The sequence below is a fragment of the Bactrocera oleae genome, chromosome 6, assembly GCF_042242935.1.
Source record: "Bactrocera oleae isolate idBacOlea1 chromosome 6, idBacOlea1, whole genome shotgun sequence".
NCBI lineage: Eukaryota > Metazoa > Arthropoda > Insecta > Diptera > Tephritidae > Bactrocera > Bactrocera oleae.
The window spans coordinates 58,486,495-58,501,276 of NC_091540.1; the positions used below are offsets into that span (position 1 = coordinate 58,486,495).

At 34.4% G+C, this 14,782-nt stretch overlaps 3 protein-coding genes and 1 long non-coding RNA gene across 6 annotated transcripts; 3 read left to right on the forward strand and 1 right to left on the reverse strand.

The window, feature by feature from the left end:
- The first annotated feature begins 3,010 nt into the window (after positions 1 to 3,010).
- Positions 3,011 to 3,895, forward strand: mRpL17 (mitochondrial ribosomal protein L17). Its single transcript, XM_070111466.1, has 2 exons — positions 3,011 to 3,346; positions 3,407 to 3,895. Exons 1-2 carry the CDS (start codon positions 3,152 to 3,154, stop codon positions 3,821 to 3,823), a joined length of 612 nt encoding a protein of 203 aa, XP_069967567.1. The 5' UTR covers positions 3,011 to 3,151; the 3' UTR covers positions 3,824 to 3,895.
- Positions 3,896 to 5,386: 1,491 nt separating this feature from the next.
- On the forward strand, positions 5,387 to 5,951 carry LOC138857956 (uncharacterized). Of its 2 annotated transcripts, none has more exons than XR_011397204.1 (2): positions 5,387 to 5,507; positions 5,560 to 5,951. It is a non-coding gene; the product is annotated as an uncharacterized lncRNA (long non-coding RNA). The 2 variants fall into 2 exon arrangements; XR_011397205.1 differs by having other exon boundaries at positions 5,387 to 5,492.
- Positions 5,914 to 11,724, reverse strand: pst (pastrel). 2 transcript variants are annotated; one of them, XM_070112242.1, is made up of 13 exons: positions 11,481 to 11,724; positions 11,279 to 11,401; positions 10,931 to 11,167; positions 10,752 to 10,856; positions 10,400 to 10,672; positions 10,199 to 10,330; positions 9,815 to 10,138; positions 8,559 to 8,796; positions 8,320 to 8,444; positions 8,116 to 8,247; positions 7,486 to 8,009; positions 7,150 to 7,239; positions 5,914 to 7,062 (listed from the first exon to the last, which is right to left on the reverse strand). In XM_070112242.1, exons 1-13 carry the CDS (start codon positions 11,530 to 11,532, stop codon positions 6,082 to 6,084), a joined length of 3,336 nt encoding a protein of 1,111 aa, XP_069968343.1. In that variant the 5' UTR covers positions 11,533 to 11,724; the 3' UTR covers positions 5,914 to 6,081. The 2 variants fall into 2 exon arrangements, with proteins under 2 accessions (XP_069968343.1, XP_014089941.2); XM_014234466.3 differs by having other exon boundaries at positions 10,205 to 10,330; positions 11,481 to 11,723.
- A 243-nt stretch (positions 11,725 to 11,967) lies between these two features.
- Positions 11,968 to 13,630, forward strand: Atac1 (Ada2a-containing complex component 1). Its single transcript, XM_036359445.2, has 5 exons — positions 11,968 to 12,114; positions 12,175 to 12,319; positions 12,378 to 12,491; positions 12,560 to 12,697; positions 12,761 to 13,630. Exons 2-5 carry the CDS (start codon positions 12,176 to 12,178, stop codon positions 13,424 to 13,426), a joined length of 1,062 nt encoding a protein of 353 aa, XP_036215338.2. The 5' UTR covers positions 11,968 to 12,114; position 12,175; the 3' UTR covers positions 13,427 to 13,630.
- The last annotated feature ends 1,152 nt before the right edge of the window (positions 13,631 to 14,782 follow it).

Below are 14,782 nucleotides of genomic sequence, written 5' to 3' on the forward strand. Positions count from 1 at the left end.
ACTCGTATATAGCAAGCGGCACGGTCATGGACAAGAAAATGGTACGGCGGTCAGCCATGACGAATCAGCACGAAGAGGGGAGGGGGGAGTGTGTAAGAAAAAGCGTGAGCAGGAGTGTTGCGTAACGAAATGAAACTTGTATGCGTTGTCTGTACGATATTTGTTGCCAAAAATGTGTGAATGGGCTTTTTATGCAACGCACACATACACACAATTCCATGCAAATATATAATATATATATATATATATATATTGCATATACCTTTCCATACAAATACAATTTGTTTCTCATATTTTACTTTATTTCACTACTTCTACGTTGCACACATGTTGTTGTTATTGTTGTTGTTACTGTCGTTTTCATTTGTAGTGCAAATCGAGGAAGTGTTTTGCAAATTGTTAATTTAGCTGACTTCGAAGTATATACAAACATATTAGTATACACACACATACCTACATACATACATATGTATACAGAAAATGGTGAATTACGAGAGTTCGCTTGGATTGCAAGAAAAGACTAGGGCAGCCCCATAAGTACCTAGCAAAAAAGTAAAAGAATTTGGAAGAAATTACGATTTATTTTTCAACATGGCCTCGTTTTAGCTCGCTACACTTGCTCCAACGACCTGTCTAAAAAATAAGCTCTCTAGTAGATAGTTCTAGGTCGCCGTGGCGGAGCCGCTAAAAGAAACAGATTGTCAACGGCTCAGCATGCCTACTGTAAAAGAAGGTCAGTCGACACTACTTTGAATCAAATCTGGAGATTATGCTGCCTAATTTGACCAACTTGGCCAGGGCGACGGCGAGCGCTTAAGCTGGTAACTTGAGCTTGGCTTGAGCAGTTCAGCTGTAACCTGTTTATCATTCTCCAAGTATTCGATGTAAATCTTACCTTCTAAATTCCAGAAAACGGAGACTTTCATATTTCTGGGGGATAGAGCAGTTGTTACCTCTTTTGGAGCAGGTTCGTCAGATGAAGCCCATTGCTTCAACTATCTTTGCTCTCTGGTGTGTACCAATCTGGCCATGTTAAGTCAACGATCAAGATACGATGCAGAAACTGGTTCGAATGCTATAAAATGGACTCACTGTTGCACTTGTTATTCGGAGAGAGCAAACGTGGCGATTTGACAACCTAACGGAAGAGAATTAATTGTCAAGCTGCAGTGTAGAGAAACAGAAAAATTAAATTAAAAATAGAAAAGATGGGAAAAAAGTATTTTGTGCTAGAACTAAAATCTGTAACAGGTCTATTTATAGTATATATATTCAAAAAAAAAAAAGTATTTTCAAACTCTTCTATTAAATTTTCTGTCAAATTTTACTTCTCTTCAACTAAGAATTGAGATGTTAATTCGAGAATATTTAATTTGGATCTTTTCTCAGTGCTTTAATTTTAACTGATCTTCTTCGAACTTCAATTAGGTATACCTATAAAAAAGGATTTTTGCGTAATTGTCAAGCAGCAACAACACTTGTGCGAACTTTTATCCATTTCCCTTCACTGCCGCTGTAAACAAATGTTATACATGCAAGCGTTTCGTTACATTGCATGCTTCATCAAGAAGTTGCTCTGAGCGCATGCAATCTAAAATGGTCGGTCGTGTGCTTATGCAGCCAAGCGCCTAGGCAAATTCACACACGCATATATATATATATATATATACGAGTATATACTTATATACATACATATATGCAAGTCAGGATGCCATTTTATGCATTTATTTTCATTCACTTTACGCTTTGTTGGCATTTCCATTTTAATTCTACCGCAATGTAGCGCACAGCACCATTCGGCATATCCACTATTCAACACAGTGTTGCATTTTATTGGCCACACGGGGGCGTAAAATGCACAAAATACCTTTAAAGCGTTAGCTGCAGCTGTAAATGCTAGCCATAGATACGTGCTGTGCGTTTCCAATACAAAACAAAAAAAACAAAAAAGCATGCAGTCACATACATAATCAACACTCACATACACACACGCATGCGAATGTAATAAATTCCAATGCAATTGACCTAAAAGGATTTGTTGCTGCTCCACAGGCTTCCGGCGTTGGTAAAGCATTTTGCGAACTATTTGTTTTTTGACGAATTTATTTTTTCTCTTTTCTTCAACTTTTTGTGTTATTTTACCTATGAATTTTTTCATTTTGTTTGCAGTTCTGTTGGCAATAAAATGCCCGTGGACAGCAATCGAGCTCAGTCGGTGAGTTCTGCCTGGCTTTGTATGAAAGGTTTGGTTGTATCTACTGCAAATTGAGCTGGTGAGCTAACGGCAGGAAGAGTTTTAAGACTGGAAATGCCACGCAACTGCAAAAGTTACCAAAAAACTACATTTTTGCGGTTTGAATCAATATTTATTAGTGAGACTCTATTATTACTTCCTTGGAATGGAAAGTATGCCTGCACATTGAAGCAAAAGAGGAGGCTTTATTTTACGATGTAATCCTAAAATCGAAAACTAAATTGAACTGAAACTTGCGTTTTGACGGATCGGAGGTTATAAAGTAGGCGTTTTAAATCTAATCGGCAATTAATTTGGTACAGTTCGGAACGAACTAAGGGAGCCTTTAAGGATCTATCCAACTTCGATCAACGGTTAAAAATCTATATTTTCAATCCCTAGGGCAAAATTATATTGCTAGTATTCGAACAACAATCCAAGATTCCACAAACTGACAAATGAGCATTTTAACGTTGAAGCCAATAAAAAATGAAGAGTGTAAATTAAAAACTGCAGAAATGTAAACTTCTTTGACCAGTAACTTCTCTTTCTTGTTGCAAACTGAACAATTCTGCATCAGGTAGGCTTATAACACAATTTACGGACATTAATTTAATATAAAATAAGATGTAATATCTAATTTCATTCCACTTTTTTAAATTTGAAACGAATTTAATTTTATTAATTTCTCCAAATTGTTAATAGTAGATGCAATTCTATTAGTATTCTTAAACACCTTACTATTTCAATATTTCAATCTACTACCTTCGTTTGACAGCAAACAGCTGTTTGTGATTTGACAACCCACTCGTGCAGCAACGCATTGCACTATTTACGTAAAAATCTAACTCTAATTGCGGCATTTAATATTTTCACACAACTTTCTTAAATAATTTATGAAATAAGAGTAACTTTAAAATGAATCAAGCCGACGTTAGTAAACTGATGTCGCAATTGCGTATTGCTGTTAAACCACATCGCAATCTACGTAATCCAGATGGTCCGGAGGGTCGTTTATTGAAACTACGCAAAACAGTGACGGCGCTAGTGAAGCATGAGCGCATAGAATTATACTACAATAGAGCTGATGAAGCGCGCGGCTATGCTGAATTGGTTAGTAAATTATAACACAGCAAAGTGTTAATATAATTATTTGTTATTTTACAATTGCAGCTAATTTCCAATGCGATACGTTATGGCGATCGTCATAAAGCCACAATGGAATTGGCGGATTATTGGTTGCTCGAAAAACAATTGGTGCATAAACTTTTCAAAGTACTAGTGCCACGGTTGGAGAACTGTAATGTATCGTATACCCGCATGTACAAAGCACCTCGTGATTACCCCGGCATGTATTATAGAAAATCGGTGCTGGAATTGCGTGGCAATCCATACCCATCGTTATTGCCTGATTATATAAACAATCGTAATTTAATACATAATGTTTTATTAGATGAAGCGCGAAAGGATTACAAACGTGAAAAATTAGCAGAACTAGCTGATAAAATAGCGTCTGAGTCGGCGGTGAATGCTAAAAAAGTTAAGAGTGAAGGTGAGGCGAAAGACGCAGAAAATGTTGAGAAAGTATAAAAAATTGTGCTTTCATCATTCGTTTACTAATATAATTGTTAAATTAATAAAAGTAATTTAATATTGAACAAAGCGGGTTTATTATTCGGTATCAGAACAACAACATCTACTTTGGATAAGTTATTTCATTATTGTTATTAGAACTTGTAATGTTAAAACTTAATTTATCGTGCCACTTGAGTTGGAACGATATAATTTTTTAAATATATTCAAATGGACTTACATGAGAAGTGACTAGAAGAGCTGCTAATGAATGTCTATTAACAATTCTTTCCATCTACAAACAATAGGCGCTACCGAAACAAACAGCATCTACAGTTTTTAATTCATAAATACAAAGAATCTTCTCAAATCTAAATTCAGTTTTAGAAAACTGATTTTTAAATACCAAGATATGTTGTTTTTAAAGGATTTTATTTGTAACTGTTCCAATCCGATGATTGGAATCTGAATTTTTAGGTGCATATGGGAACCAAAACCGAATAAATTCTGCGAATAATTGTCACATCAACAGTATTTTCCAATAATACTGAGGAACAGATTTTATGCTGCTGCAAAAACACATTTTTATTGAAAAATAATATTGGAGTAAATAGCTTGTTCTCTCTAAACTTCATATAAAGTCGTTGGCTGCTTTCCAATGGTCATTTGTTAATTAAATTACCCTTTAAACTTGGCAATTGTTAAATTTTAGTAAATTATAAAGGAATTCGATTCTTTCGCAGAAGTCGAAAATTGGGTGTCTGATTTGTTTGATTCAAAAAACGAACATTTCTATTGGCATGGTATCCACAAATTGCCAGAAAGGTGGTCAAAATGTGTAAAAAGCAATGGTCAATACTTTGAATACAATTTTTTTTACTTTCCCTTTCAAAATTACTATTTCATTTTCACAACAATTTTCCATACCGGTACACCTGGTAAATGTAAACCCATATTGCAACTAAGCGTATATATGTATATATATTATATGTATTCATACTTTTAATAAATTCCGTGGAAGATGAAGCAGGGAACGTATTATATAATATATTATACGCTCTCTGTTGAAGGGTGAAAATTAACACCTAGCAATTTCTTTCTCACTATTGTTGGTAAATTGTTGGCATATTCTACATACATATGTATGTACACGTATATATAAATTTATATATTCAAGTAAAGTGCATAGTTAAAAGCTTACCTCAAAATAGCAGCCAGTTACTCATAATTCGATATATTATTAACACACGTAATATTCAAAACACTTACACTTCTATATATATGTATATACTATACACTTTAATATAGACCTTTTATTTAATTAAAATTAAAATTACACTCGCGGAAGCATTTTACGCGTTTCCGTCGGCTTACAATCGCGAAACTGACGAAGCAGACGGAAATCTTTGGCATAACTTAACAATTGGCAATGCAGTTCCGGTAATAAGGCGGTACCGCGTTTCAGTTATAGATGCCACGCTGGAAATTCGTATTCAGCGCAAGGTTTTAGCAGTGATTTTTGTATATATCGTAAATAAAGTGGCAACACCGCATTAAAATCACCGCCAAGATGACTGTGTGACAATTCAAAATTTTCCACTTCAGAATTTAAAAAAATTTTGTTTCTTATTTGTTCGGTGTAATCCATGATTAATTAAATACATAGTGTTATCATATTTGAATAACGGTGAAACGACTTTATGTAAAATATACCTAGAGTAACAGGCTTTAAAATATAAAAATTCTCTTCCTAGTGCTGCACTTAATGGTAACATGTATTGGCCATCAATGTGGATGCTTCTAATGTGACTGCAATATAAGTTTGCGTAGCTGCCCTTATGGATCTAAGAGAATTTATTGTCTTTGGAAATATCAGCGACAGTATCTGCTATGAGAAAATGAATATTAAACTCAGTATCCACAGAGCCGTTTTTCGGCATTAACTGTTAAGAGAAGATGAACATAAAATTACACACAAGAGCCCTTCCTACGTTACTGAATGGTGCGGTAAGCCCACATAAATAAAGTATAAAAATTTGCGATCTTATAGGACATGACAAAAGCAAACCATAAGCCCTAATCTAGCAACCGCAATATTTAAATACCAATTTTTTACGTACTCAGAATAAATTTTATTTGTATAATATACATGCTTGTAAGTGTAGAGTACAATTTTATATAAACATATTATTTAGTAAATAGTTGCAACATTAAAGTGCTTGATATTAAGGCCTCAATGGTATTTAGATTTCGTTGTGCGTTTTACCAACGCCAATTTATAAATTGCATATTGAATAAAAACCGCCACAAATATTACATTCGCGCGGTATTAAATAACTTTTCGGATTAAGTGAATAATAGTACTCACTTAAAGCGCTCAATATTTGTTCTCTTATGGTATATAAGTATTTAAATGTTTGTGCTTTACATTCGTCTATAACGTACAAATAAATGCGATAAAGTATATTCTCGGCGGGTATAAAAACTTGTATTGTATTCCTTATCCTTTCTAATTTTGTTTCAACAAATTCTTGTGCCACTTTCATTAGGAAATCAAATGTTTCCCCTGAAAAATGATTAGCCATGGTAGTTATTATGTCATCAAAGCTGCCAGGATTAGATATAATCTCATAAATTCGCGAACCATATTTGCTTAATAAAATTAAGACATTATTCGGAAGCAAAATCTTACTCATGCCGATTTCGAGCGCGCTTGGTTGTGTCGATTGGCTATTATTGTTTACATTTGAGAACAGCAATTTGGCATTGTTAACCTCATTTACTTCAGCATGTGCTGTAGGTATTGGTTTGTTAACCGTATTTAGCACATTAGGACCACGATTATGTTGAAGATTATTGCGTAAGTCGTTGGTATTAACTGCCACATCATTATTGAGCACGACTCCTTCCCCACCTGCACCGAATGCAGGTCGCACCTTAGCTTCATTTAATTTCTTGTTAATTTTGTAGAGATCATTTAGATATTGTTTGCTGGGCATATCATTAGCGCCACGTATAATATCTATTTTTCCTTGTTGTGCGCCTTTGATACGAACTGTTTCCTTTGACATTTTATCAAATATTTTTCTTTGGCGATTACTTAAGGACTTTCGGTAGTCCTGTATTGTGGTGTTATGTGTGTCATTTACTAGTGTTGATGCCATACGAAAATTCGATACAGAATGTGTGAAGAGTACCAAAGAGGAGGCCAATTGCAATAGTTCCAAATTTGTCACTTCCTCATCATCGCAAACTTTCTAAAAAAAAAAATAAAGAAAATGTATGAAAAAATATGATATGAGATTTTAACTAATAATGGTATGTAATATATATTTTTAACTTACAATTATTAGATCTAGAATTCCATTTGCTACTCCGGTTCCGGATAATACAATGGATGAAATGTTCATACCGTTGACAATTATTTCGGTAACCTAGAAATAAAGCATATTAGTGCCGCATTTTATGAAAAAACAAGAAAACCGTTTACTTCGGCTTAACTACAGCTTAGTTTGTATGGCGGCTATATGCTAGAGTGGACTGATATCGTGTGCAAAATTTCAGATCGATAACTCAAAAACTAAACTAAATACTTCTTTTTCGCGTTTAGGGTTGTTATTGTTGTAGCTGATTTTTTTTTCGCGGTCAAATGGACATAAAAAATTACAATTTTTACTTACCAACGATATCTCCTTTCCGGCAGCAGCGGCTTTTGTCATAACATTCGTAGCACGCGATGCACCTACACCAACAACACCAGCTCCAACACCTATCCAAGCATTTCTCGCTTGCGCGTTATCGAACGCGATGGACTGTTGATGATTTTTACGATCTAGTAAATTGAATGCTGAGCGTATGGCTGAGTATACCGCTGTGGTAACACAAACAGTACCAGCACCAACTATTACAGCCGGTGCCATTGTGATCATCATTGCTGCTAATGGGATTGTAGCCGCACCAAATCCGGCTACAGCTGTCGCTGTGTCTGCGAAATGCAGTGCTTTTTTAGCGTCGCTACCATTCGGTGTAATATGCACCTCCAATTGTACATGTCCGTCATTATCAGTTGTATAAATACCGTTACGCGGTGCAACCATCCAGCCACTCGGTAGTTCATTATTAGCCAAATATGCTTTCCAATTTTTATAAACACGCCCCAGTTCATCAATGAATATCATGCAACAATGCGAACTATCGCCAGCAGCTGCGAAATAAAAATATATATATTTGTATATATGTATGTATATTCATGTGTCAAGTAAACTATGTATGTATGTACATAAACGGAGATAATTCACAAGGACACGTACTTGTACATTTTCGTGTTCTAAAAACGGGATGACAAGAGAATTTTTTAGCGTCCATAGCGAGTCTTTTAATATCACAATCGGTCACAAACACATAAATAATTGCACTCAAAGAATTTCGGTTAGTGTATTTTCCTGTTGAACAAGTTATATGTATTTATTAGTTAGATAAACGTAGCGAACTTTATTGATAGTTTGCATACTCACTTTGTGCCCAAACGTTGTCAAATATAGTTTTTCGCATTTCCACTATTTTTCTATTTCCTTTATTTTGATCAGGAATTAGATTCTTTAATTTGTCCTTCAACATTTTACTTTGTTCTACAGTGTACCTGTATGATGACAATAAATATTGAAGAAAAATTATTAATTGTAAGAATAAACAAGAAAAAACTTTATACTAGAATAAGTCGTATGTATGTATATGTACATATATATTAACTCACAAATCCCAAATGATTTCTTTCTTGAAACCGCTGTTGTTTGCAAAATCTTGCTGCACTTCCCGAATTGTTCGCGGTTTCTTTTCTTTTTTTTCTGTTTTTGACGTCAGCTGTTGAATTTGATGAATGTATGAATTTACATTGTCCTTTTCATCCAGTGTGTAATTGCTATTAAGTGACTCAACCACTATACCGTCTTGTATCGATTTGACTGGTATTTTACCTTCACCTTCCGATTTAACTGACAGAAATAAATATTAGTTAATTTTACAATTACAATATTTAAGTCATAAAATACTTATGTAACATACATATTATATATAAATGATTATGTTCAATCAATTTACAATTATTCAAATTGCAAATCATTGTTATCGTTAACGAAAGTAAGATCATTTAGCCCGCTTTTTTAACAGAGCTATTGCATACTGCTTAATATTTCAATACTGCGAACATCGCAGTAAAATATAATATATTTCATTTAATTGTTAAACGTGTAAATAAGATAGAAATTTAAAACAAGTAAGGAAGTTCTAAGTTCGGGTGTAACCGAACATTTTATGCTCTCGTAACTTGAAAAGATCAAAGTCCGGGCAATTACTTCATGTGTTGGCAAAATTTTTATTAAAGGAAGTATTAATCCAATTCAACCCATTTTTGACACAAAAACATACTATTATCGAGAGTTTAATTTATTTATTTTATTATATAAATTTCAATTATATATCTTACACATTGACCGATATTTTCGGTAAAAAGTCAACTATAGGCACTGGGGTCCAGCAATTTCCACAACAGCCGATTCTCCTTACCGGAATTGACCCGGATTTTATCCGGCCAAGGACTGTTATTGTCTTTTGTCTTTAAGGGACAGCAGCTGTGATATGCTTTTATAATGGACTGGTTTAACGCAGACAATCTGCTTTCCAGTCCAGAAGCCGTTACACTGCTGTCCAGCTGCCCCCTCCTACTGACATGTATTTCAAGCGTATTCCTGAAGGTGGCACAGTCTGTGTTTCTAGGGATATGTCTGGGAGGGAGTATCATGACATCTACCCCCAGTGCGAATCTTATGATAGGGTGATCTGACATGGAGAGTTCCGATGATACTCTCCATTGCCAGGTTAGCCCTGTCAGAAGTTCGTGACCAAGAGTGATATCAAGCACATCTCTTCTGACACTAGTTACAAAAGTGGGTTCGCACCCCACATTTGAAATGCTTAAGTTCTTACTAACTATGAATTGAAGGAGAGACTCACCCCGTGGGTTGCAGTCCGTGCTGCACCATTCCGTGTGGAGGTCGTTGGCGTGACAGTACTTCTCCTGGTAATCCTCTTCATTACTTATTAATGCGGCATATTGTTGTATGTTGCTCAAGTGAATATCATTTGATTTTTCTGTTGACCTTGGCATGCAAGCCGGCGTAAAACATATCTCTAAGTCAACATTTCCTTCCTCATTCAAGCTGTAAATACCATTTAGAGGAGCAACCATAATGCCTTCTGGTAAATTATTTTCCGTCATATATAATTCCCAACATAAATACTTGTTATTTTTTTCGTCTATGAAAACGTAATCTTCAGCTGTAAAGAGAAGTTTTAACAGTTTTATACAATTAAAAACACATTGGTGGCTTATTTTACTCGTACTTGTAGCATTTTGTCTCCTTAGCACTTTATGAGTTGTAAACTCTTTTGAATTTATGGCATCATGCTTGTTAGTTATTTTTGTGACTAGCACATAAATCCAGCTACTATTATTAACGATTTCACTACCTGCCATAACAACGATATACATAAATAGCAATTATTGGCTATAATTTGATTCGTTATTCATTTAATTACTTTTTCGCGCCATATTACAATGGTATTCATGAATCGTAACCGATTGACGGCTGTTGCTGTCGTTATAGCTAGATTGCCGGCTGATATTTATGTTTGGCTTATTTATAGCTGCCGTTTTCCAAGCTTCAAGATTGACTTGCCCATTTTCAGCTATGCTGTAATGTCCATTTGTGGGGGCGACTAAAATACCAGCATTCAATTTGTTCTCACTCTTGTAAGCCTCCCAATTTTTGTAAATGTTACCATCTTCGTCTACAAATGTTCCATTTCGTTCTGCAAAGTGTTTGATAAAAAATATTACAATATATAAATTCATATCCAAATAAGTATATATATATATATGTACATATACCGGAACGCATCACAGGATGATAACTAAAGTCTCGCGAATTTTCAGCTACTTCCAAGTTATTCGAATTTGTGACCAATACATATATTGTTTGTGAACTGCCACTAGCTTTAAAGATCATATAATACATTAAGAATAAAAATTAAACAAAAAAAAAATATATGTTATAATAAAAAATTTACCGTTCATTGCAAAATCTTGTACCTCGCGAATCGTAGGTCTTACTACATCACTGGGTTTAGAAGCGGTTGGGGTTTCGCTAAATTCTAGTTTTACATTTCCAGCTTCATCAAATTCGTAATAACCGTTCAATGGCGCAACCATAATACCACATTCCAACGTATTTTTATTCTTGTATGACTCCCAATCAAAATATATGTTGCCATTTTCGTCTGTAAAAGTTCTGCTATCGACATCGGCTAGAATATATCAATTTATTTATAGCAATAGTGTTAATCAAGTATTTCAGAATGAAGGAAAATCTCTATCACTATCTCCATCATTCTTGTAAATAGTTGCATGTGACTCACCGATTTTTCTAGGCTCGGTGATGACATTATGACATTTGAATTCTTCGCAATTTAAAATATCTATGACATCTTTATCAACCACTAAAATAAGGATTGTAGACACAGGCAAGTGGGATCGACGCACTTTTTGTTAACACCAATATGTGTGTAAATTACTAAAACGTTTTACTTGTATAAAGTAGTTTTCAGAAATTATATTTACCATTTTTGTTAGCAAACTCTTGCTGCATGTCAATAACATTTTTGGAAGACATATTACAATGTAAATGTATAGAAATTTCGACGGCAGCTCGAACTAAATTGAATGCAATGTATTCAAAACAATCCTATATAATAGTTGGAACGAATAAATAAATGAAGTAAATACGGGGTTCACAAAATTATAAAACAAATTTCAACAAAAAGTTTTTCTTATGCAATGATGTCATTGCTTATCCATGATTTTATTGTGGCGTACACGAATACCAGAACAAATCAGAATCGACAATAAGCTGCCAGAAGCAACGAAACCGCGAATTCGTTGTTGCCAGAATGTTCTAGTAGTGAACTTTTGTTAAGAATTTACCAGAGAACGTATATTATAATATATATTTAATATACGTTCGCTGAATTTACTATATAAGGGCTGCCGGATTGTGCAGCGGACACAGCAGAGAACGTATATACGTTCTCTGGCAGTAGTCGCCATTTTTAGTGGGGAAATTATATGTGAATGGGCCTACGTGTGGTGCTACCAGAGTTACGATATTAGAATACGATCTACAATGGTCAATTATTGCACAGTATTTGTATACAGCTGATTCGTTGTTAACGCTCTGGCGCCCTGAAGTTATAAAGTTGCATATCATTTTTATAAAAGTAAATTTTTGTTGATATTCGCAAAATTTGAATTTTAGAATGAACGAGAGTGATAGTTGTGAAGAGGATAATACGTTCTATTTTGAAAGTGATCATCTAGCTTTACGTGGTAATGCGGATTACACAAATATGCTGCGCACTATAGCCGTACTGGAGGTGCAAAGAATGCGTGTGCATAAACAGGTAGCAACCATTACATTACATATCACATTAACAACATATTAACACATAAATATTGCAGTTAGAGGAATTAGAGTTGGCAAAGCAGCGTTATTTAAATGACCCAGAGTTACTGCTGCAAAAACTGCGAAATAATGAGGAAATTATAGCGCCCAACTATATGACTATTGAAAAGGTAAGTCTTAAACCGATTGATTTATATTAAATATGATATTGAATTCCATTGCCATTTCTTTTACACAGTTGCCAGAAATCACTACCAATTTGGACTTGCTACCGCCTGTGGACATCAACATTAAAGAAGAACCTGATTCTGATACAAAACCGGCAACAGTGCGTGGACGCGTTGTAGACGAGTCTAAGCCCGAGACATTTAATCAGGTTAGTTATATTGTATGTCTACTTATATAAAGTTTTAAAACATAACTAACATTTTTTCCACAGTTGTGGTCGTGCGAAGAGCAACGTCGACTCGAAGAGTTGCTTATCGAATATCCCGCTGAAGCGATCGAAAGTCGTCGTTATGTAAAAATTGCCAAAGCTTTGGGTAATCGTACACCACAACAAGTGTGTAGTCGTGTGCAGAAATATTTTCAAAAATTACACGATGCTGGTTTACCCATACCGGGACGTCGGCCAAAAAATCGGCGCGGTGGACAATCGAAAGCGAAGCACTTCTTTCGCCCGACTACTTTCTTCCCAGCCTTTAACGTGCCTGTACACATGCCAGAAGATGACTTCTTAATGGGTGATTTACAAACGTCGAGTTCGTCATTGCCAACAGATACTCGTAAGGTTTCAACGGAAACGCTACTGAAAGATGCGATTGCGAACGGTATTGAGGTGCAAAACGATGACGATCGTGAACGTGTGATAAAAATTTTGACAATTATTAAGGATGAGAAATTGAAAACACCTGAAGGATATAATCCAGATCCACTAGCTGCCATGTGTGAAACATGTTGTGTAAGCGCCATTTCACGTTTACATTGGCGTTGCAATACTTGTTATAGATATTTGAATCAATGTTCTGATTGTATTGTGACCCAATTATTGGCACACAACTTCGAACATCTATCACACGATGTAGTGACCGAGAGTGATTTGTAGCAACCGCATAATTGAGCTAACTGCTCGTACGCCCGAGTTTAATGTTTAAACAATAATCATTTTCAACGAAATGTTTTTTTTTTTTTTTAATACATATTTTAAACGGCTTCGACTGCAATTGTAATCGTTATTGAAAGTCGGTTCTAAGTTCACTAAACGATACAACAATATTAAGATTAGTCAATAAACTAATTTAAAGAATAACATAGCTACTTTTAAGTATTTCTACAGACACCAAATGTGCTAAGGTGAGGCTTTAATACCATTATTTTTCATTTAAATAAAATTTATTTAATTAGTGTCATATGTTACATCACCGCCATCATCAAATCGAACTATAGTTTATTTCCTTATTTATTTATAGCTTTAAAAGCCACATGCAATTCAAAGTATCAACAGTTTTCTTCAATCCAATCAAGTATAAATCAAGCTATTCAAATATACTCATACAAATTTTAATTCATCAGTTCATTTCAAGATATATACCAATTTATTTTAATCACAACTATTAATTAAGATTGGTAAGTTTAATTTACTATTTAATTGTTAGCAAAGCTGTGGTAATAAGTTGAGGTTATGTTGCCTCTTTTTTTTTTAGCAGTAGATCCGCTAAAATCGGTAGCCTTTAAATTTTGTTTATTCTGTTTTTCTTTACTTTGCCGACTGCTTACTACTCGGCGTCGTATAAATGTAGTAATATATATATTCGTAGTGTCTGAATATTATTAACTAATTTTTGTAAGGCCTTTTTGGCAGTAATCAATTTGTAAATTATATAACTATTTCCTCAAATACATCATTTTCAAATGTAAATGCAATATCGTTACCATTCATATACTGAATTTTCAGAGAACAAAAAAAAAAAAATAGAAAAAATTTGAACTTTCACATGAGCATATCTTATAGCATAAGAGGGTATAAAAAATCTTTATCTTGTCATTTATCGATCAGTTTGTATGACAACTATATGCTATAATAGTCCGATCTGAACAATACATTCGCAGGTTGTAGTGTTGCCTTGATTAATAATTTATACCAAATTTAGTGATGATGAAGTTTTCCATTCAAAAACTTGATTTTGACCTATCACTTGGCATTGTAGCTATATCTAATAGTAGTCCGATATCGGCGGCTCCGAGAAATGATAAATGTCTTTAAAAAAAAACGTGTGCAACTTGGATTATACTTGAAGGGGTCTGTTACACTTTTGTTTACATTATATGGGGTCAACGACCCCCTTTGTTTACATTATATGTTTATTAATCCCTATGTTAACATTTTTTTATGAGGTCAATGACCCTTTTGTTTACATTTAGCTAAGTTCACAACCTTTTTTTACATTTAATCAAGTTGTTG

Coding starts and splice junctions, on each gene's coding strand:
- mRpL17 (XM_070111466.1), top strand. CDS start 3,152: ATGAATCAAGCCGACGTTAGTAAACTGATGTCGCAATTGCGTATTGCT. Junction 3,347..3,406: donor CGCGCGGCTATGCTGAATTG/GTTAGTAAATTA, acceptor TTACAATTGCAG/CTAATTTCCAATGCGATACG.
- pst (XM_070112242.1), bottom strand. CDS start 11,532: ATGTCTTCCAAAAATGTTATTGACATGCAGCAAGAGTTTGCTAACAAA. Junction 10,673..10,751: donor TCATCCTGTGATGCGTTCCG/GTATATGTACAT, acceptor AACACTTTGCAG/AACGAAATGGAACATTTGTA. Junction 10,139..10,198: donor ACAAAATGCTACAAGTACGA/GTAAAATAAGCC, acceptor TTCTCTTTACAG/CTGAAGATTACGTTTTCATA.
- Atac1 (XM_036359445.2), top strand. CDS start 12,176: ATGAACGAGAGTGATAGTTGTGAAGAGGATAATACGTTCTATTTTGAA. Junction 12,492..12,559: donor ACTATATGACTATTGAAAAG/GTAAGTCTTAAA, acceptor TCTTTTACACAG/TTGCCAGAAATCACTACCAA. Junction 12,698..12,760: donor AGCCCGAGACATTTAATCAG/GTTAGTTATATT, acceptor TTTTTTCCACAG/TTGTGGTCGTGCGAAGAGCA.